Here is a 23601-nt window from a genome sequence, read left to right as displayed (position 1 = left end):
GACCTGTGTGTGAAACCCAAACACAGCTGCCCAGTGAGTGTCCAACTGTGACAGAAAACCTGGAGTTGCTACATGGATGCTGCACGGTAGCTAGGGGACTATGAGTGGAAGGCAAGTGCAGCTGGGCAGGGAGGTGTCCACAAGATGTTCTCTTCACCCAAATCTGGCTTTTCTGCCCTCTGTGTTTCCCTGAGTGCACTTGTTCCAGGAGTGACCCAGTCAGGCTTCCCTGAAGGAAATGTTTCCTGAACAAGCATCTCTGGTTTGGGGTCAGGGAGAAGGTTTGACTTTCTCTTGGAAAGTGCTCTCCCTAACAGAAGAGGCAGTGAGTCACTGTATTGCGAGACATCCCTGATGCTTTATGAAAATATGCTTTTAAATATGAATAAGACATAACTGGAATATGCTTTGTGCAAAATACCTCTTGTAAGATATCATTGGAAAAGTTCTAATCTACTGAATGTGTTCATCCTATTTATGTGCATGTATCATGAATATGAAGCATATGAGGACCATTCATGGTAATTCAGGAACTTGATGACTCTTAATCAAGAAACAATTGGCTGTGAATGGATTTGTTTTCCCGTAGGTCTGTGGGATGCCTGTGCAAGAGGAGGGGTGCTGTGAAGGCCTGTGTCTGTGTCACCTGATACTGGAATCCATCTTGGAGTTGATATAGTCAAACCTCGCAATAACACACCCCGCCATAACACAAAATCGCTTATAACGTGATCATAAGTTGGTTCCCCAATGCCATGGCATGCACCGGGACATTGATGTGCCCCTTCCTAGTGCCCAGCGGGGGAGAGAAGCTCCAGTCCTGTGTCTGATGGGGACAGAGAGCACCGGTGCCCACAGCCCTGGAGTTCTCTGTCCCCAGCAGGCGCAGGGCAGCGACTCCTCTCCCCTGCTGAGCACGAAGCACTAGAGGTGTAGGCACTACATGGCGCACGTCAATGCACCGCATTGGGGACCACTGACTTAAACTGACCGGCTTGAAACCCTGCTATACCGCAACCCCTCATTTATTGCAATGGAATTTTTTGGACCCCAAACATTACATTAGAGAGCGGTTTCACTGTATTTGTTCACAAAGCGGGGGGCGGGGGGAAGTTTGAACAAAGAGACACATGACTCCAGGCTTTTGTCAAATCTATATAAGTGTGTGAAGCAAGACAAGAAGGGAGGATACCCCATCTTACCACCCAAGATGTCTGCTGGATCTAACAGACACTGAGCAGGAGGAAGGATTTGGCTTGGACTAGAAATGAGTCTAATCTGTAAAAGAAGTGTATTGGAACATCTTTGAGAGTGAGATATAACACTCAATAAGTTTCATAGTGTATTAAGCTTAGCTTTGCATGCTTGTTTTATTTTGCTTAGTAACTTCCTTTGTTCTGTCTGTTACCTCTTCTGATCATTTAAATCCGACCATTTGTACTTCATAAAATCACTTTTGTTTATTAATAAACTCAGTGTAAGTAATTGTTATCTAGAGGTGGAGGGCAAATTGTATCCCTCTCTCTCTTTACTTCAAGGAAGAGGGCGAACAATATGAACTTATACTGTGTAAAATTTTAGGGTGTAAGGCTGATTTGTCTGGGGTTCAGGTCCCACTGGGGCTGTGCAGTTGGGAGCCTTTCCAGAGCTGAGCTAAGCTCAGTGTCTGTGCTCTGCAAAGGGGTGCGGCCCAGTCTGTGTGTCTGGCCTGGAGTTTCTGGCTCAGTAAGACAGAAGCAAGGGGTGCCCAGGCTGGCAGAAGGATCAGGCTCAGTGGTATCTCAGCGCATTAAATGACTGTCCCACAGGGGTCCCAATGAGGGAACCAGTCACACCTTGTTCTAGTGGGTTTCATCCCATCTCTCTCTTTCTCTCCCCCGGGTCATGCAAAACTGTTCATCTCTCCCTTTCCTTTGTAATTCACTATGTGATTTATACATAGAATAAGTTTTGCTGAAATCATAGAATATCAGGGTTAAAAGGGACTTCAGGAGAGCTTCTAGTCCAACCCCCTGCTCAAAGCAGGACCAACCCCAACTAAATCATCCCAGCCAGGGCTTTGCCAAGCCGGATCTTAAAAACCTCTAAGGAAGGAGATTCCACCACCTCCCTAGGGAACCCATTCCAGTGCTTCACCCTCCTAGTGAAATAGTGTTTCCTAATATCCACCCTAGCCCTCCCCCACTGCAACTTGAGACCATTACTCCTTGTTCTGTCATCTGCCACCACTGAGAACAGCCGAGCTCCATCCTCTTTGGAACTCCCTTTCGGGTAGTTGAAAGCAGCTGTCAAATACTCCCTCATTCTTCTCTTCTGCAGACTAAACAATCCTAGTTCCCTCAGCCTCTCCTCATAAGTCATGTGCTCCAGCCCCCTAATCATTTTTGTTGCCCTCCGCTGGACTTTCTCCAATTTTTCCACATCCTTCTTGTAGCGTGGGGCCCAAAACTGGGCATAGTACTCCAGATGAAGCCTCACCAATGTCTAATATAGGGGAATTATCATGTTCCTTGATCTGCTGGCAATGCCCCTACTTATGCAGCCCAAAATGCCATTAGGCTTCTTGGCAACAAGAGCACACTGTTGACTCATATCCAGCTTCTTGTCCACTGTAACCCCTAGGTCCTTTTCTGCAGAACTGCTGCCTAGCTATTCAGTACCTAGTCTGTAGCAGTGCATGGGATTCTTCCGTCCTAAATGCAGGAGTCTGCACTTGTCGAACCTCATCAGGTTTCTTTTGTCCCAATCCTCTAATTTGTCTAGGTCCCTCTGTATCCTATCCCTACCCACCAGCATATCTACCACTCCTCCCACTTCAATGTCATATGCAAACTTGCTGAGGGTGCAGTCCACCTGAAATCGGCTGTCAACTAGACATGGAGCCATTGATCACTACCTGCGGAGCCTGACGATCAAGCCAGCTTTCTATCATAGAATCACAGAGCTGGAAGGGACCTCAGGAGGTCATCTAGTCCAACCTACTTCTCAGAGCAGGACTAATCCCCTGACAGATTTTTTGCTCCAGATCCCTAAATGGCCTTCTCAAGGATTGAACTCACAACTCTGGCCTTAGCAGGCCAATGATCAAACCACTGAGCTATCCCTCCCCCCGAATGAAGTGATTGCATTCTATCCACCTTATAGTTCATTCATCCAGCCCATACTTATTTAACTTGCTGGCAAGAATACTGTGGGAGACCGTATCAAAAACTTTGCTAAAGTCAAGGAATAACACATCCACTGCTTTCCCCTCATCCACACACCCAGTGATCTCCTCATAGAAGGCAATTAGGTTAGTCAGGCATGACTTGCCCTTGGTGAATCCATGCTGACTGTTCCTGGTCACTTTCCTCTCCTCTAAGTGCTTCAGAATTGATTCCTTGAGGACCTGCTCCATGATTTTTCCAGGGACTGAGGTGAGGCTGACTGGCCTGTAGTTCCGCGGATCCTCCTTCTTCCCTTTTTTAAAGATGGGCACTACAGTAGCCTATTTCCAGTCATTCGGGATCTCCCCCGATCACCATGAGTTTTCAAAGATAAATTGAAGGTCTTGGTCCTCATCTTCATGGTGCTCAATGGCCTGGGGACTCACAGACCCTAAAGTTCCAGCAGCAGCACTTGTCTGGCACAATGGGGCTCTCGACAGCAGGGGTAAAGCTTGTCTGTGCAGGAGACAGAACTTTCTCTGGGGGCCAGTGCAAGGCTGCCCTAGGAACTCAATGAGCTCAGTCTCTTAATGAGGAGAAGATTATGCAGTGAACTGATTGCATTCTATCAGCACTAATAATTGGGAACAGAAATTTGATAATAGGAGGCTTTAAAGCTAGCAATCAACAGTCAAACAAGAGTCAGTGCTTGGTGGTTGAAGAAACTGAGACTAGTGACAAAGTGGAAATTTTTAACACTGAAAGTAATTGAGCATTGGAATAGCTGAGCAAGGATCATGGAGTGTCTCCATGACTGGCCATGTTTCATTTGAGATGGAATGTTTTTCGCAAAGATCTGCTCTAGTTCAAAGAGGAATTCATCCAAGGCAGTCCTATGGTCTGTGCAATGCAGGAGGACAGAACAGGGTCCTTCCTGGCCACATAATCTACAAATCTCTCTAGAGTCCCCTGCAAGGACAATATTTGCGTGAGGGGACTCAGTCTGGGTCCTTGTCACACCCTGGGTGCCACACTTCGAGTCTGGGCAGGGTGAAAGGAACACAGGAAATTCAAAGCTCAATGGTGCTTGCTGCTCAATGCTGCTGATAGGAAATGAACCGACTCCTTGTGATTCTTTTTGCGCCCCTACGTCTCTCTACAGAACACTCCCAGTGTCCTTCAGTGCACGAACCAAACCGTTGTGTGTCTGGTGCTTTGTATCTATCATTCCAGGGGCACTGAATTTGGGCTGAACTCTGGCGTGTGACTGAAGAATGGGATGGGCGCCATCTCCTGCTCCGACCCCACCAGCCTGAGCACCGAAGGCTTCAGTGCTCTGTAGACAGCTGCAGGTTGGGCTCATTAGCTGGGAAGCCAGGACCCTGGGACTGACAGGCCCGGGACTCTGAGGAGAGGCCAAAGCTCCCACTAAGCCTGATTGAGAGGGCAGGCAGGCCAATGAAGGAGTGACGATGCCGGGGGTCCCATCCTCCGTGTGAACAGCGGACGCCTGGTCCAGAGGGACTGAGCTAAGGAGGGAGCAGGGGCCCAAGGCTGAGCTGGGAGCAGAGCTGCAGCCAGAGCCAGAAGGGGCAGAGAACCATCCCAGGGAGCAGGTTGGTGCTGGGAGCAGAGCCAGAGAAGCATCCCAGGGAGCTGGTGCTGGAGCTGGGCCTTGATCTGGGAGCTGGGGGTGGGGCTGGGAACTAGGGCTGGGGCAGGGCTTTTGGAGCTGGGATATGGGGCAGGGGGCTGGGAGCTGGGGGTGGGGCTGGGAACTAGGGCTGGAGCTGGGGTTGGAACTGGGAGCTGGGGCTGTGGGACAGAGTTGGGGGCTGGGCCTGGATCTGGGAGCTGGGGGTGGGGCTGGGAGCTGGGCCTGGATCTGGGAGCTGGAGTTGGAGCTGGGATCTGGGGCCGGAGCAGTCTGCAGCCGTGTGCAGTGAGCAGCTGGTGCGAGTGAGGGGCACCTGGGCAGAGGCAGGCAAAAGGCCTTGCAGGCCGCACTGGGAGGGGGATCGTAACCCCAATGTGAGGCTGACATTGCGAAGAAGGGTCCTGCCCTATAGAGCCCGAGGGCGTGTGGCCACTGCCAGAGGGAGTGTCCGACCTTGGCACAGCCCGGACCTGGGCAGGGCCTGGGCCATGTGATGAACAGACTGTGAACTGCCCTGACATCCAGCCACAGCTGTTTGGGATCTCCTGTGCCATTGGGTGGGCTTCCGGGTTTTCCTTTAACTTTTCCCATTTTATCTTTATTTTTTTTAATCGGTTGCTGTTTAATAAACTGTGTTTCTTAGAACTATGTGCGATGATCTGTGGGTCAGGTAAGCGCCCGGAGCAGAGAGAGCACCCCGGAGTGGGAACACCCCGGTCCCTGTCCTAAGTGACCATGACAAGGTTGAGGGTTGAGACCCAGGAATCCTGTGCCCAGCCTGGTCGGAGTTACAAGGACTCTGCCACCCAGGGGAGTGGAAGGGGAGCCCCTGAGTCAGGCAGGTCACTGGGTAAAGGGAGTGCGAATGAGGAGTCAGATCCTTTCGCTAGCCCATTGCACCGGAGTGGTGTATCAGCCAGGGAAGTTCCCCACAAGAGCGGGGCCGTTCCCCCACTTATGACTGTTGGGAATTCTTCACAGAGCTCCCTCAGTTTTGTCTTCTAAGGGGAAACTTTCACCCATGGAACATTTTGCTCTTTTGCACCACGCAAGGCTCTTCAACTCTCTATAAACCGTACAATAACTTGCTCCCTCTGCCCGACTGAGGCCATGTCTACATCACACACCTTACAGTGGCACAGCTGTATTGCTGCCCCTGCGCCGCTCTCTTGTGTAGCCACTCTATGCCCATGAGGAGTGCTCTTCTGCCGGCAGAATTAATGCCACACCCCAGCCAATGGCTCCCGCTGACAGTGCTGTCCTCACCGGTGCTTTTGTCGATCTTTCTGCTGGTCTCTCTCACCAAACTCAGCTGTTTGAATAGAAATATCTCAAAACTCTGCCAGAATCTCTTCCCGGACTCTGCTGCATTGCCCGAGAGTTTTAAGCCCTTGGGGCTTCCAGTTCTTCCATCTCCAGGGTGGCTCCTTCGTTCTTTCCCCACAGCCCTGTTACCTCTGCCCTCTCCTCTGGTCTCCCCTCCGGTACCGGGGGTTGTCCTGAGAATTCATGAGAAGGAGGCTCAGACTGCACTGGACGGAGGGAGACGTGAATAGAACTAAAGCAGGTTACAGAAGCTAACGGAGAGTCACGCGCTCCCAGCTGTGTGTCTGCTACAGCTGCCATTCAACAGCCGGTTCTCACTCGCCCCAGTCTCATTCCCCAAACACGTGATCCGCTCTTAACGGCCCAGGACACACTTCCAGCAGCCAGGGCAGGGCTGTGCATTTCCGCTGTCACACACCCACCCAGCAGCCTATGGAACCACCCGTTCCTAGTGCTGCTCCTCCCCCATCTCCCGCCTGCCCCCTCTCTGGTGTGTTACACACAGTAGCTGGGTCTTGTCTGAATGTGATTTCTAAGCTCCTTGGGGCAGGGGCTGTTTCTGCTTCTGGGTTGCGAAGGGCCCAGCACAAGGGGCCCTGAACTGGAGCGGGGCCTCTGCAGGCTTCCACAAGTCAGACAATAATACTAAATGATAGACACAGTGATACAGCCAAATCAGGGCCTAGCCCTTCCCCCCTTTGCCTTTAGCTACAGACGAGGGTCAGATACAGAGTGTCAGTAACCGGAGTACAGATGGACACGGCGCCCCGGTTCAGCCTGGACAAACACCTCTGGAGAAATACCCCGATTGGCCAGAGGAGCAGGCAGCGAGTTCAGCTGTGGGAATCCAAGCGCCCTCCAGCCGGGGCAGTGCTGGAAAGTCTGACTCAGCCTGGAACATTCAATTTCAAATCCCCCTGGGAGAGACTGAGAGGAAATGACCCAAGAGGGAGAGAACTAATCCAATGCAAACACTGATCCAGTCTCTATCTTGCCTATAGGCCCCCCCTTCTTCCAAGGCAGCTTTGGCGGCGGGCGAGGCCTCTGTTATCAGGACAGGCCCCGGCTGCCCTCTGTCCACAGGAACAACCTGTGATGTTGGTTTTACTGAATCTGTTCCCCCAAAGCGACCCCAGTGACTGTGATGTGTTGGCAGGTGTGACAAAGTGGGACTGGTTTTAATGTTCCCTCTGAATACTGTGGGGGGGCCTCAGCTCTGGCCGACCCTCTGTCACCTGGCAACTAATGGCCAGGCCCTGCCCCCCTGCAAGGGGATGCTAAAGGTGTGGGGGAACAAAGAGCTCAGGTGACCTCCTGGCCCGGGAAAGAGACACAGCCCAGAGAGGAGGGGCTGGAGGAGGTTGGGGAGTTTTTGGAAGCTGGCTGGGAAATGGAAGGGAGCCCTGAGGAGGCTCGGGCCTCCCAGTGGGGCTGTGGCCTCCCTGGGGCCCCAGATGGACCTAACTAAGGGGGGTCTTGTTGTCTGTACTGGCAAGACCTGTTTTGGACCATGTTTCTATTGTCTAAATAAACCTCTATTTTACTGCCTGGCTGAGAGTCACATCTGACTGCAAAGTGGGGGTGCAGGGCCCTCTGGCTTCCCCAGAACCCCGACTGGGCAGACTCTCTGTGGGAAGTGCACAGAGGGGCACCTGCTAAATGCTACGTGTGAGCTTCCTGCCCTAAAGGTAGTCTGCTCCAAGGGAGAGGAGGCTCCCCAAAGTCCTGACTGGTTTTGTGGGGAGCAGTTCCAGAGCATCACCCGGGGACTCCGTGACAGCAGGTTTCTGAGTGGGAGCAGAAGTGGGGTCTCAGAGTTCACACCAGGTTTTGTCTGTCATCCTGACACTCAGTCTCTGTGACACTCTTGGCCAAAGCAAATCTCCTTGTGCCTCACCTTCCTATCTATATAATGGGGATGCGTTCATGGTGACTTTCCTTTGCTTGGTGTTTTGAATGTAAGGTGCTGCACAGTCTGATGTTCGTTACTGATGAGAATTACTGATCTCTGATCCCTTAGCAACAGGCCAGTAGGGCTGCAAAAAGTGTTTGTATCGCCTCAAAGTCATCTATCCCCAGATCTGTCTGTCTGCTACCTACCCATCGCTCCTGGGCATTTACAGTGTTTCAGACCCTATGGAGACTTAGACATTATCTCTAGTTTTCTTCCTAATCGACTATAATTTTTAAATGAGCACAAATGCACAGATCAGCCAACTCCTTTCTGACTCAGCACAGAGCCCAAGGGTTCTCATCTCCCTTTGCGAAGGTCTTTTAATTGCTGTTTACTCATAAAGGTGGATAAATAGCACAGAAGGGCAGACAAGTTTGTCTCCAGCATGTTTACATCCAGATGCCCCTTCTTCCCTAGAGGCTGAATGAACCCCATTGGGATTGCACAGAGCTATATTATAAATGGTGCACACCCCTGTGTCGCTCTCAGCGTGGGATACTGCTGCAGATGCTGGGATGAGAGAGGTGTGGGACACGGCTACCTGAGGGGGATTCCCAGGGAAGATGCTTCCATCTCAGGATTCACAGGTACCATCTTTTGCTGCGGAGCTCACCTGCTCGATAAACCCAGGGCAACGTGGGCGTGCTGGGATAGAGAATAGGTCTGGGGTCCTTTCTGATCTGTACAGTCGGTAAACATCCCAGGGCCCTTGCCAGAGGTGATGAATGTCTGTTTTCTGTACACCCTCGCCCGCCCCGGTTGATGACTTCATGGCACAGGGGATCCTTCAGGATGAAAGCTGTTAGTAGACGGACAGTACAAGGCCAAATTTTGATGCCCTGGCCCATAGTTTGCTCAGGCCCCACTGATGCAAAACTCCCTTTGCAGTAAAAACTGATTAAAGACCTCAGGAGCCAGCTGTGTGTTAATGCACAGACACTGTCACCTCCTGCTCTTGCATTTCAGGCTGTTAACTCAGAGGGAGGGGGCTGTTACCTGACTTTTGTCTGCTGGAAAACATGGAGCTGCTAGGGCTCCTGTGATGGTGCCGCCCGTGGGAGCCAGCTGAGGTCACTCAATTAGGATGAACTGCAAACAAAACGGGGCAGACAAACCCCAGAAGCTGGTGGTTATTCCAATACTTAGATTTACCAAACCAGCACAGAACAGCTTCTGTAGGTCCTCACTGGTTACTTAGGCCTGGTCTACACTACGCTTTTAAATCGATGTTAGTAGTGTTAAACTGATTTAACACTGCACCCGTCCACACAACGAGGCCCTTTATATCGGTATAAAGGGCTCTTTAAACCAGTTTCTGTACTCCTCCCCAACGAGAGGAATAGCTCTGAAATTGGTATTACCATATCAGATTAGGGTTAGTGTGGCCGCAAATCAACAGTATTGGCCTCTGGGCAGTATCCCACAGTGCACCACTGTGACCGCTCTGGACAGCAATCTGAATTCGGATACAGTGGCCAGGTAGACAGGAAAAGCCCCCAGAACTTTTGAATTTAATTTCCTGTTTGCCCAGCGTGGAGCTCTGATCAGTACGGGTGGCGATGCAGTCCCAAATCCAAAAAAAGCTCCAGCATGGACCATACGGGAGATACTGGATCTGATCGCTGTATGGGGAGACAAATCTGTTCTATCAGAGCTCGGTTACAGAAGATGAAATGCCAAAGCATTTGAAAAAAATCTCCAGGCTATGATACAGAGTTCACAGCACAGTGCTGTGTGGCAAGCGTAATGGAAAGCCAAAAAATCAAATGGACGCTCATGGAGGGAGGGAAGAGGTACCGAGGACTCCAGCTATCCCACAGTCCCCGCAGTCTCCGAAAATCATTTGCATTCATGGCTGAGCTCCCAATGCCTGTAGGGTCAAACACATTGTCTGGGGTGGTTCAGGGTATATCTCGTCAATTTACGCCCCCCACCTGTGAAAGAAAAGGGGAAAAAATCATTTCTTGACTTTTTTATATGTCACCCTATGCCTACTGCATGCTGCTGGTAGACATGGTGCTGCGGCAGTGAACAGCAGCATCTTCTCTCCTCCCCTTGTCATCATCCCGTGAGTGCTCCTGGCTGGCCTCAGGTGAGGTTGGCCGAGGGCGCCTGGGTAAAAATAGGAATGACTCCCAGTCATTTCCAGCAGATGGTACAGAATGGCTGTTAACCGTCTTCATCATAACAACTGGGGGCTGAGCTCCATCAGCCCCACCCCCCTTTTCATGTCTAAAGAAAAGATTCTGTACTGTCTGAACTATCATAGCAGCGGGATGCTGGGCTTCTCTCCCCCGACTGTTTAATGTCCTGCCTGGGCTATCATAGCAGCTGGAGGCTGCCTTCCCCTCATTTTATCTCACTAACAAGTCAGTGTTTCTTATTCCTGCATTCTTTATTACTTCATCACACAAATGGAGGGACCCTGCAAAGTAGCCCAGGAGGATTGGGGGAGCAGGGAAGCAACGGGTGGGGTTGTTGCAGGGGCACCCCCTAGAATAGCATGTAGCTCATCATTTCTGCGGGATCTGACACAGAGCGGCTGTGCTCTCTGGTACACTGATTCTCTAGCACGCTTGCCCCATATTCTAGACAGGACTAACTCTATTTTTAGATACAACATAAAGGAGGGAATGACCCATAGAGTCATTCCCATTTTTGTCTTTGCACCCCAAGCTGACCTCAGCCAGGGGCACCCATGACAGCAGCAGACGGTACAGAATGACTGATAACCGTCATCTCATCACCAATTTACAATGGCACAGCAGATGGTATAGAACGACTGGCAACCATCTCTACTACCTTGCAATGGCAAATGAATGCTGCTGTGTAGTGCTGCAGTACCGCGTCTGTCAGCAGCATCCAGTACACATACGGTGACAGTGACAAAAGCCATAACAGGCTCCATGGTTGCCATGCTATAGTGTCTGCCAGGGCAATCCAGGGAAAAAGGGCGCGAAATGATTGTCTGCCATTGCTTTCACGGAGGAAGGAATGAGTGAAGACATTTACCCAGAATCACCCGTGACACTGTTTTTGTACCATCATGCATTGGGGTCTCAACCCAGACTTCCAATGGGCAGGAGAGACTGCGGGAACTATGGGATAGCTACGGGATAGCTACCCACAGTGCAACGCTCCAGAAATCGACGCTAGTCTCGGACCATGGACGCATACCACTGAATTAAGGTGCTTAGTGTGGTCGCGTGCACTCGACTTTATACAATCTATTTTACAAAACCAGTTTATGTAAAATCGGAATAATCCCGTAGTATAGACATACCCTTAGAGTCCGAACAACGCAGTTCCCTTAAAGTGCCCAGCCTCAGGCCTCATCATATAAAAGAAAAGGTTCTTCCAATCCCAAAGGATCAGCCACACACCCAGGTCCAACCATAACTTAGATCTTACCCAAAATACACGCTATAGCCAATTTTTGTTAACTAAACTAAAATTTATTTGAAAACAAAACAGAGAGGGAGAGTTGGTTAAAAGATCAATATACAGACAGACTTGAACACAATTCTTGAGGTTCCGATACAGATTAGAGATGAGTTTGTAGTTGCCAAACGTCCTTTTAGAAATAGTCCAGAGGTTATAGTCCAATGTCCATACTCAGGGTGACTCCAGTCAGTGACTGGGGATCTCAATCCTTATGGCTTAAGGTTTCCCCCTTTTGAAACCCAGAGCAGATCTGAGATAAAACAGGCTGGTGTCCCAGGATCTTTATACGTTTTTCCAGCAGCTTTTTGTCCTGAGAGAATAAGCTTCATCTTCTGTCTCCCAAACATCCTGGCAATTAGCATAGTGCAATTTATCCATTAAGCAGTTTATATAGAGTTTATCACAACCTTCAAAGAGACAGATAGACAATAATACTATTTCACTCAAGTGTTATCATAAATATTAATACTCCTTTTTTGATCTTTGAATTAAATCTATAGCAATAGAAAAGACTTGTTTACCTCCATCACAAGACTTGAGCAAACATCTACTCTTCTATCTCTAACTGTGCGGCTGCATTTCAAACCTCTGTTCATTTACAGATCTTCCTAACGAATCTCTAAAGTTCGGCCCTGGGTCAGGTCAGTCTGTGAGTTAATTAACTCTTTCTGGTCCCATCACCTTTCAATGAGATGTTATATCACACTCATACTGTGACAGATCCTCACTGGAACAATTATAAAGATTTTTCAACATGGGTAAGACATATTCTCTCCTTGCTTCATTCAAGAAGTCGGCTAAACTGTTATGCCTGAAACTTTCAAAAAACAGTTTAGCCAGAAGCAGACATTCAGCATGGGAAATTTCAGTCCAAACACTTAAAATTTGGCAAACTTATAAGCAATTGAAAATCAGGTCTCCTAACTGAAGGTGTCAGACAGACTCAAAAAGCAGCAAAGAGTCCTGTGGTACCTTATAGACTAACAGATGTTTTTGAGTATGAGCTTTCGTGGGTGAATACCCACTTCGTCAGATGCATGTAGTGGAAATTTCCAGGGGCAGGTATATATATGCAGGCAAGCTAGAGATAATGAGGTAGTTCAATCAGGGAGGATGAGGCCCTGTTCTAGCAGTTGAGGTGTGAAAACCAAGGGAGGAGAAACTGGTTTTGTAATTGGCAAGCCATTCACAGTCTTTGTTTAATCCTGAGCTGATGGTGTCAAATTTGCAGATGAACTGAAGCTCAGCAGTTTCTCTTTGAAGTCTGGTCCTGAAGTTTTTTTGCTGCAGGATGGCCACCTTAAGGTCTGCTATAGTGTGGCCAGGGATGTTGAAGTGTTCTCCTACAGGTTTTTGTATATTGACATTCCTAATTTCTGATTTGTGTCCGTTTATCCTTTTCCGTAGCGACTGTCCAGTTTGGCCGATGTACATAGCAGAGGGGCATTGCTGGCATATGATGGCGTATATTACATTGGTGGACGTGCAGGTGAATGAACCGGTGATGGTGTGGCTGATCTGGTTAAGTCCTGTGATGGTGTCGTTGGTGTAGATATGTGGGCAGAGTTGGCATCGAGGTTTGTTGCATGGATTGGTTCCTGAGCTAGAGTTACTATGGTGCGGTGTGCAGTTACTGGAGAGAATGTGTTTCAGGTTGGCAGGTTGCCTGTGGGTGAGGACTGGCCTGCCACCCAAGGCCTGTGAAAGTGTGGGATCATTGTCCAGGATGGGTTGTAGGTCTCTGATGATGCATTGGAGAGGTTTTAGCTGGGGACTGTATGTGATGGCCAGTGGAGTCCTGTTGGTTTCTTTCTTGGGTTTGTCTTGCAGTAGGAGGCTTCTGGGTACACGTCTGGCTCTGTTGATCTGTTTCCTTATTTCCTCATGTGGGTATTGTAGTTTTGAGAATGCTTGGTGGAGATTTTGTAGGTGTTGGTCTCTGTCTGAGGGGTTAGAGCAGATGCGATTGTACCTCAGTGCTTGGCTGTAGACAATGGATCGTGTGATGTGGCCGGGATGGATGCTGGAGGCATGAAGGTAGGCATAGCAGTTGGTAGGTTTTCGGTATAGGGTGGTGGTAATGTGACCATCACTTATTTGCACCGTGGTGTCAAGAAAGTGGACCTCCTGTGTAGATTGGTCCAGGCTGAGGTTGAGGGTGGGGTGGAAGCTGTTGAAATCGTGGTGGATTTTTCCAGAGACTCCTTCCCATGGGTGCAGATGATGAAGATGTCATCAATGCAGCATAGGTAGAGAAGGAGTGTGAGTGGACGAGAGCTGAGGAAGCGTTGTTTCAGGTCGGCCATAAAAATATTGGCATACTGTGGGGCTATGCAGGTGCCCATAGCTGTTGCACTGATCTGGAGATATATATTGTCATCAAATTTGAAATAGTTGTGTGTGAGGATAAAGGCACAGAGCTCAGCAGCCAGTTGTGCTGTAGCATCATCAGGAATACTGTTCCTGACAGCTTGTATTCCATCAATTGGTATGCCTGCCATGGCCTCCTCAGTGTAACCACTCTGCAAATCTTTGGGTCATCTGCAAATTTTATCTGCAGTGTTTTTCTATTTCCTTCCAGATCATTGATGAAATTATTCAATAGCATCGAGCCTAGAACCGATCCCTGCAAAACCCTGCTAGTAACACCTCCATTCACTGACAATGGCTCTTGACAACAGCTTTCTGAGATCTGTCAGTTAGCCAGTTTTTAATCCACTTCACATGTGCTCTACTAGTATTGTAGACTGTTTATTTATTATCTGAATGTTTTCCACTACTAAATTAAATGTCTCAGAGAAACTGACGTTTATTGCATCTGCACAGTACCCTTGATCAACCAAATGTTCACTCGCATTAAAGGATTAAATCAGTTTTATTTTATTTGACAAGACCCGTTTTCCATAAACCATGCTGTTTACTGGCATTAATTATATTCCTAGACTTTTTTTTTTAACTAATCCCATACCAGCTTTTCCATTGTTTTGCAACTCTGTCAAATCTTTTTTTTAATTTTCCTTTTATTTTTAAATACTTTTCACTTAACACAGAGTTGTCCTGTATTTACCCTGCTTTTTTCTTTTGGCTCCTCTGCTGACAGGATATGTACTTCTACTTTTGAATGAGATGCATGGTTGATAGGTCAGTTTGCAACTCTGGTATTTGTAACTCTAAGGTTCTACTGTAGATTCATAGACTCTAGGACTGGAAGGGACCTCGAGAGGTCATTGAGTCCAGTCCCCTGCCCTCACGGCAGGACCAAATACTGTCTAGACCATCCCTAATAGACATTTATCTAACCTACCCTTAAATATCTCCAGAGATGGAGATTCCACAACCTCCATAGGCAATTTATTCCAATGTTTAACCATCCTGAGAGTTAGGAACTTTTTCCTAATGTCTAACCTAAATCTCCCTTGCTGCAGTTTAAGCCCATTGCTTCTTGTTCTATCCTTAGAGGCTAAGATGAATAAGTTTTGTCCTTCCTCTTTATGACACCCTTTTAGATACCTGAAAACTGCTATCATGTCCCCTCTCAGTCTTCTCTTTTCCAAACTAAACAAACCCAATTCTTTCAGCCTTTCTTCATAGGTCATGTTCTCAAGATTTTAATCATTCTTGTTGCTCTTCTCTGGATCTTTTCCAATTTCTCCACATCTTTCTTGAAATGTGGTGCTCAGAACTGGACACAATACTCCAGTTGAGGCCAAATCAGTGCAGAGTAGAGCGGAAGAATGACTTCTCGTGTCTTGCTCACAACACCCCTGTTAATGCATCCCAGAATCACGTTTGCTTTTTTTGCAACAGCATCACACTGTTGACTCATATTTAGCTTGTGGTCCATTGTAACCCCTAGATCCCTTTCTGTGTACTCCTTCCCAAACAGTCTCTTCCCATTCTGCATGTAAGAATGAAACTGATTGTTCCTTCCTAAGTGGAGCACTTTGCATTTATCTTTATTAAACTTCATCCAGTTTACCTGAGACCATTTCTCCAATTTGTCCAGATCATTTTGAATTATGACCCTATCCTCCAAAGCAGTTGCAATCCCTCCCAGTTTGGTATCATCTGCAAACTTAATAAGCGTACTTTCTATGCCAACATCTAAGTCGTTGATGAAGATATTGAAGAGATCCGGTCCCAAAACAGATCCCTGTGGAACCCCACTTGTTATACCTTTCCAGCAGGATTGGGAACCATTAATAACTACTCTCTGAGTACGGTTATCCAGCCAGTTATGCACCCACGTTATAGTAGTCCCATCTAAATTGTATTTGCCTAGTTTATCGATAAGAATGTCATGTGAGACCATATCAAATTCCTTACTAAAGTCTAGGTATACCACATCCACCGCTTCTCCCTTATCCTCAAGACTCGTTATCCTATCAAAGAAAGCTATCAGATTGGTCTGACATGATTTATTCTTTACAAATCCATGCTGGCTATTCCCTATCACCTTACCATCTTCCAAGTGTTTGCAGATGATTTCCTAAATTACTTGCACCGTTATCTTCCCTGGCACAGAAGTTAAACTAACTGGTCTGTAGTTTCCAGGGTTGTTTTTATTTCCCTTTTTATAGATGGGCACTATATTTGCCCCCTTCCAGCCTTCTGGAATCTCCCCCGTCTCCCATGATTTTCCAAAGATAATAGCTAGAGGCTCAGATACCTCCTCTATTAGCTCCTTGAGTATTCTAGGATGCATTTCATCTGGCCTTGGTGACTTGCAGGCATCTAACTTTTCTAAGTGATTTTTTACTTGTTCTTTTTTTATTTTATCTTCTAAACCTACCCCTTTCCCATTAGCTTTCACTATGTTAGACATTCCTTCAGACTTCTCAGTGAAGACCAAAACAAAGAAGTCATTAAGCATCTCTGCCATTTCCAAGTTTCCTGTTACTGTTTCTCCCTCCTCACTGAGCAGTGGGCCTACACTCTCCTTGGTTTTCCTCTTACTTCTAATGTATTGATAAAAAGTCTTCTTGTTTCCCTTTATTCTCATAGCTAGTCTGAGCTCATTTTGTGTCTTTACCTTTGTAATCTTGCCCCTGCATTCCTGTGTTGTTTGCCTATATTCATCCTTTGTAATCTGACATAGTTTCCATTTTTTATACGACTCCTTTTTATTTTTGAGATCATGCAAGATCTCGTGGTTAAGCCAAGTTGGTCTTTTGCCACAGTTTCTATCTTTCCTACCCAGCGGAATAGCTTGCTTTTGGGCCCTTAATAGTGTCCCTTTGAAAAACTGCCAACTCTCCTCAGTTGTTTTTCCCCTCAGTCTTGATTCCCATGGGACCTTACCTATCAGCTCTCTGAGCTTACCAAAATCCGCATTCCTGAAATGCATTGTCTCTATTTTGCTGTACTATCTTCTACTCTTCCTTAGAATTGCAAACTCTATGATTTCATGATCACTTTCACCCAAGCTGCCTTCCACTTGGAAATTCTCAAACTGTAGATGCTGTTTAACATTCTCCTTGGCAGCTAATGGACTGGAGACTATTCCATCACCTCATGTGATAGGAGCACCTCATACTGCTTCCTTCCAAATGCAGAAGAAAACTATTTTGTCAATACATCTATATTTTCTGCAAACTTAGCAATTTTCCTTTCTTCCTCTAGGAATTGGCCTAAAGCTTTTTTTAGGATTTCTTTTGTTCTTAATATATTTAATAACCTTCTTTTTGTTATCCTTTGCCCAGTAAAGCATGGAGTTTTCCCAGATGTCTTTAACATCCTTTATCAATTTTCATAACTTCCAATTCTATTGTTTGCTATGTATTTTCCCTGTTTTCCAATTTGTATATATCACTTTTCCCCGCATAATTGCTGCCTTGACTGTGGAATTGTGAATTATTTTAGCTAGCCAATAAACCAGTGATTCTCAAACTTTTTTACTGCTGACCCCTTTCAGATAACAAGCATCTGAGTGAGACCCCCCCCATCCAATCAATTAAAAATGCTTTTAAATCTAAACACCATTATAAATGCTGGAGGCAAAGCGAGGTCTGAGATGGAGGCTGATAAATTGCAACCCCCCATGTAAGAACCTTGCATCCCCCAGACGGGTCCCAACCCCCAGTTTGAGAACCCCTGAAATAAACTATTCTTAAATAAACTTCCAATTTTCATTCCCATTTTCCTGTCGTATCAAGAAAACTGATTGGGAGGAAAATATTTTCTTCAGCTTTGGAGAATAAGCCCTTTTGAAGCACGAAGTATCTATAGGTATTACTGGTTGGGAACTGTTCTCTGTTTATCCAACTGAATGTAGTCAGTTCTATTCTTTATAGAGTCATAGAATCATAGAATATCTGGTTTGGAAGGGACCTCAGGAGGTCATCTAGTACAACCCCCTGCTGAAAGCAGGACCAATCCCAACTAAATCATCCCAGCCAGGGCTTTGTCAAGCCTGGCCTTAAAAACCTCTAAGGAAGGAGATTCCACCACCTCCCTAGATAACCCATTCCAGTGCTTTACCAGCCTCCTAGTGAAATAGTGTTTCCTAATATCCAACCTAAACCTCCCCCACTGCAACTTGAGACCATTACTCCCTGTTCTGTCATCTGGTACCCCTGAAAACAGTCTAGATCCATCCTCTTTGGAACCCCCTTTCAGGTAGTTGAAAGCAGCTATCAAATTCCCCCTCACTCTTCTCTTCTGCAGACTAAACAACCCCACTTCCCTCAGCCTCTCCTCATAAGTCATGTGCTCCAGCCCCCTAATCATTTTTGTTGCCCTTCGCTGGACTCTTTATAACTTTTCCACATCCTCCTTGTACTGTGGGGCGCAAAACTGGACACAGTACTCCAGATGAGGCCTCACTAATGTCGAATAGAGGAGAATGATCACATCCATCAATCTGCTAGCAATGCCCCTGCTTGTACAGCCCAAAATGCCATTAGCCTTCTTGGCAACAAGGGCACACTGTTGACTCATATCCAGCTTCTCGTCCACTGTAACCCCTAGGTTCTTTTCTGCAGAACTGCTGCCTAGCCATTCGATCCTTAGTCTGTAACAGTGAATGGGATTCTTTCGTCCTAAATGCAGGACTCTTCAACTTGCCCTGGTTGAACCTCATCAGGTTTCTCTTGGCACAATTCTCTAATTTGTCTAGGTCCTTCTTTATCCTATCCCTACCCTCCAGCGTATCTACCACTCCTCCCAGTTTAGTGTCATCTGCAAATTTGCCGAGAGTGCAGTCCACGCCATCCTCCAGATCATTAATGAAGATATTGAACAAAACCGGCCCCAGGACCGACCCTTGGGACACTCTTCTTGAAACCAGCTGCCAACTAGACAGGGAGCCATTGATCACTACCCATTAAGCCCGATGATCTAGCCAGCTTTCTATCCACCTTATAGTTCATTCATCCAGCCCATATTACTTTAACTTGCTGGCAAGAATACTGTGGGAGACCTTATCAAAAGCTTTGCTAAAGTCAAGGAATAACACATCCACTGCTTTCCCCTCATCCACACACCCAGTGATCTCCTCGTAGAAGGGAATTAGGTTAGTCAGGCATGACTTGCCCTTGGTGAATCCATGCTAACTGTTCCTGATCACTTTCCTCTCCTCTAAGTGCTTCAAAATTGATTACTGGAGCACCTGCTCCATGATTTTTCCAGGGACTGAGGTGAGGCTGACTGGCCTGTAGTTCCGCGGATCCTCCTTCTTCCCTTTTTTAAAGATGGGCAATACAGTAGCCTTTTTCCAGTCATCTGGGACCTCCCCCGAGTGCCATGAGTTTTCAAAGATAACGGCCAATGGCTCTGCAATCACATCCGCCAATTCCTTTAGCACCCTCGGAAGCAGCACATCCGGCCCCATGGACCTGTGCTCATCCAGCTTTTTTAAATAGTCCTGAACCACTTCTTTCTCCATAGAGGACTGGTCACCTCCTCCCCAGACTGTGCTGCCCAGTGCAGCAGTCTGGTTGCTGACCTTGTTCGTGAAGACGGAGGCAAAAAAGCATTGAGTACGTGAACTTTTTCAACATCCTCTGTCACTAGGTTGCCTCCTTCATTCAGTAAGGGGCTCACACTTTCCTTGACTTTCTTCTTGTTGCTAACATCTCTGAAGAAACCCTTCTTGTTACTCTTAACATCTCTTGCTAGCTGCAACTCCAAGTGGGATTTGGCCTTCCTGATTCCTTTCCTCTATCATCTGGCTCCTTCTTTGTCTCTCCTCTAAATGAAAGAGTCCCAGACTTTTCAGTTTTTCCGCATATGGCAGCCTTCCCGATTCACAGATCCTGGCTCAGAAATCCCTTTTATAATGCTATACCCGTTTTAGAGACTGGATGTTCAAAACTGAGCACATACCCATTTCTTAGGCATCCAAACATTGTCTTTGATTTGGCCAGTATTGCAAATGAGCAGGTGTTTTGTTGACCTGCTATCAATGACTCCCAGGTCTTTTTCCTGAGGTGTGTTCTAGTTGGGATGTTTATCCCTGGTACAAGTCTTGGCAAAGTTTTGTTTGTTTGTTTGTTTCTTTGTTTTAAATCTCAGATTTTGAGCAATCGGGTGAAGGGGAACTCCCTTCAGCATGGCCTCTCTAGCCTGGATTTCATTGCATTGAGAAACAATGATGAATAACCAGTATTCACACTCATGTTTCCTTCTGGTGCCTAGTAAGGTTTCCCACACCACGACATGTAGAATTATTGACTCATGGAGCTCCATCAAATATGGAATTGGCATTAGTAGGGCCAGCTGTTCATAATTCATTTATCTGAATAACGAAAATTTTTCAGCGTGTGAAGAGCAACCGATCTGCTTCACCCCTGAGAACAGCGTCCAGTAGAGCATGTAGTGTCTCATGTTAACATTGTCTCTCCATCCAGGCATTTGTATTGTGACCATCACCCTAGACCCTGGGCACATACAGGAAGTCAGGGGAACATACGGTGCATACAGGAGACACCATTCTGCCTCAGGGTTGGAAACCTTCTCCCCTATCCCATGTCAGATTCCAACAAAACCGACTTCACCAATCCCTCCACCTTCATCCTGCTGGGCATTCCTGGCCTGGAGGCGGCCCATGTCTGGATCTCCATCCCCTTCTGCACCATGTACGCCATAGCCATCTTGGGGAACCTCACCATCCTTTTCATCGTGAAGAAGGAGCCGAGCCTCCATGGGCCCATGTATTATTTTCTCTGCATGCTGGCCGGCAGTGACCTAGTCGTATCTACGTCCATTGTGCCGAAAATGCTGAGCATATTCTGGTTCAGTTCTAGGGAGATCAATGTCAGTGCCTGCCTCACCCAGATGTATTTCATTCACTGCATCTCTTCGATAGAGTCTGGGACCTTGGCGGCCATGGCTTTGGATCGCTATGTGGCCATCTGCGACCCCCTGAGACATTCCACCATCCTGACAAACCCTGTGGTGGCCAAGATTGGCCTGGCCATGGTGCTGCGTAGCACCATGGTCATATTGCCCTTTCCCTTGCTGGCGAGGCGGTGGCCATATTGCAGAACCAACATCATCCCCAAGCCGCACTGCGTGCATATAGCTGTGCTGAAGCTGGCTTGCACCGACACCAGCATCAGTAGTTACTACGGCCTCTTTGTGCTATTCTGTGTGACTGGTGTGGATGTGATTTTTATCACCGTGTCCTATACCCAGATCCTCAGGGCCATCTTCAGCCTCCCCACAAAGGATACCCGGCTCAAGACTTTGGGGACCTGCAGCTCCCACCTCTGTGTCATCTTAGCCTTTTACATCCCACATCTCTCCTCCTCTGTCATGTACCGGTTTGGGCAGAATGTGGCCGTACATTTCCATGTTCTCATTGCCAACATGTTCCTCTTGCTGCCCCACATGCTGAACCCCATCATCTATGGGGTGATGACCAGGCAGATCCGGGACAGGCTGCTCCTGCTCTTTACTCATAAAGGGACCTAAAGTTTTCTCCTGGTGCTCTGACTCTCAGACTGAGCTCTGTGCAGAGCTGGCTGGTGACATGGTGCTGGGCCCTCTTCCCTGAATCACTCACTGGGCAGTCAGAGAGACATTAGACCCTTCCCTGACATTTCTGTGCTGTGTCAGTGTGAGAAACTGGAGAATCAGTCTGTGTAGAACTCATTAACTCGTTGAGTTGCCACCTTTCTAACTGCTGGTAACTGGACCCCGTGACTTCACCCTCTGACCCCCATTCCCTGAAGACCCTGACCTCTGCCCCACAGATTTCCCCTAGGACCCTTCCCATGCCCTACTTAGTCCATTGAGACCCAGACCCATTCTCCATTTCTTCCACCATTGCCCTACCCTTGTCCCTGGCTTCTCTACTCCTCTCCTCCCATCACTCTCTGGATCTTCTCCACCTCTATCTCTGCCACAGCTGGGCTCCCTCTTCTCTGGGACTGGTTGGAGCTGCTGAAGCCTGACAAGGACCCTGCCTGTTGGTATGATGTGGCCCCGGCTGAGCAGGGGCAGGCGTGGGTTGATGACCCAATGCATCCACCCCTGCCCTGCAGGAACCAGACACAGCCAGATCTCTTTCTTGGCTGGACTTTCTAATTCAAAACCAGGCATCTGAGAACCCTGCATAGCACCCAGACAGAGAAGCCAAAAAATGAAGTGTCTGGGTAAAACCTAGATGGGTGGAAACCCCATTGACTCACCCTTTGTTATAGAAACCGTCTGTATCCCCTATGTCTTTGGGCTTTTCCTGTACTCTGCTCCCACCCACCTTGTATGAAGGGGCAGAAGGCTGAGGCAGAGGCATCTCTCTATAAAATTAAAGACTCTTAGCCTTGGTCTACAGTGGGGGGGAATCGATCTAAGTTATGCAAATTCAGCTACATGAATAACGTAGCTGAAGTTGACTTACATTGACCTACTCACTGCGGTGTTTTCACTGTGGTGAGTCGACTGTTGCTGCTTCCCCGTTGACTCTGCCTGCACCTCTTGTGCCAGTGGAATATAGGAGTCGAGGGCAGAGCGCTTGGGGGACTATTTTTCATGTCTAGACTAAACGCGATAAATTGACTCCCTGCTGGACAATCGCTGCCCGCCGATCCGGCAGGTAGTATAGACATACCCTTAGCTCCAGTGAGAGCTCGCACAGTAGAAGGAGTATCAGAGGGGTAGCTGTGTTAGTCTGGATCTGTGAAAGCAGCAAAGAATCCTGTGGCACCTTATAGACTAACAGACATCTATTAGTCTATAAGGTGCTACAGGATTCTTTGCTGCTTTTACAGTAGAAGGAGGGAGTAATTGAATTCTAGATAAAACAGTTTTCTCCAGCTTCTCTGCAGAGGGGCGGGCGTGGAAGGAATGGAACCTCCCCAGAAGAGGAAACAGAGAGAGGAAGTGTTGGTCCAACCCTTCAAAAACACAGAGACTGGATGAGCCAGAAGAAGCTAGGGCAGGAGAGAGGCACCAGGGCATCAGAGGAGACTCTTTGGTTCCAAGGCTTTGGCTGCAGCAGAGACAGGTTCCAGCTGGATGAGAAGCCAGGAGTTCCAGGCCCCTGAACACACTAGCAGGCTCTGACCAATCCCAAAGATGATCCAAGATAACGTGGACAAAGTAATACATATTGGAAAACATCATCCCAACCAGACATATAAAATGATGGGGTCTAAACTGTAGCCAATAATTTTAGTTCATTATTCATTTATTTTGTGATGTTATCATTAATCAATATGTTATACTATATTTTCACTGTATGTTAATAAGGGTTAATTTATAGAATTATAGAAATGTGGGACTGATCAGAATTTAGAGGAACCAAGTATGTTCTCCAAATTGGAGAAATGGTCTGAGGTAAACAGGATGAAGTTCAATAAAGACAAATGCAAAGTGCTCCACTTAGGAAGGAACAATCCGTTTCACACATACAGAACGGGAAGAGACTGTCTAGGAAGGAGTATGGCAGAAAGAGATCTAGGGGTCATAGTGGACCGCAAGCTTAATATGAGTCAACAGTGTGATACTGTTGCAAAAAAAGCAAACGTGATTCTGGGATGGATTAACAGGTGTGTTGTAAACAAGACACGAGAAGTCATTCTTCCGCTTTACTCTGCGCTGGTAAGGCCTCAACTGGAGTATTGTGTCCA

The 23601-nt window shown here is 47.4% G+C and overlaps 1 protein-coding gene across 1 annotated transcript; it reads left to right on the top strand.

Moving 5' to 3' along the window:
- Positions 1–20494: 20494 nt before the first annotated feature.
- Positions 20495–21442, top strand: LOC127052479 (olfactory receptor 52R1-like). The gene has a single exon (XM_050956240.1). It carries the CDS (start codon positions 20495–20497, stop codon positions 21440–21442), a length of 948 nt encoding a protein of 315 aa, XP_050812197.1.
- Positions 21443–23601: the final 2159 nt, after the last annotated feature.

This window comes from Gopherus flavomarginatus, chromosome 1 (assembly GCF_025201925.1).
Source record: "Gopherus flavomarginatus isolate rGopFla2 chromosome 1, rGopFla2.mat.asm, whole genome shotgun sequence".
NCBI classification, from domain to species: domain Eukaryota; kingdom Metazoa; phylum Chordata; order Testudines; family Testudinidae; genus Gopherus; species Gopherus flavomarginatus.
The sequence above is the reverse complement of the archived record's forward strand: the minus strand, read 5'-3'. Positions and strand labels throughout refer to the sequence as shown.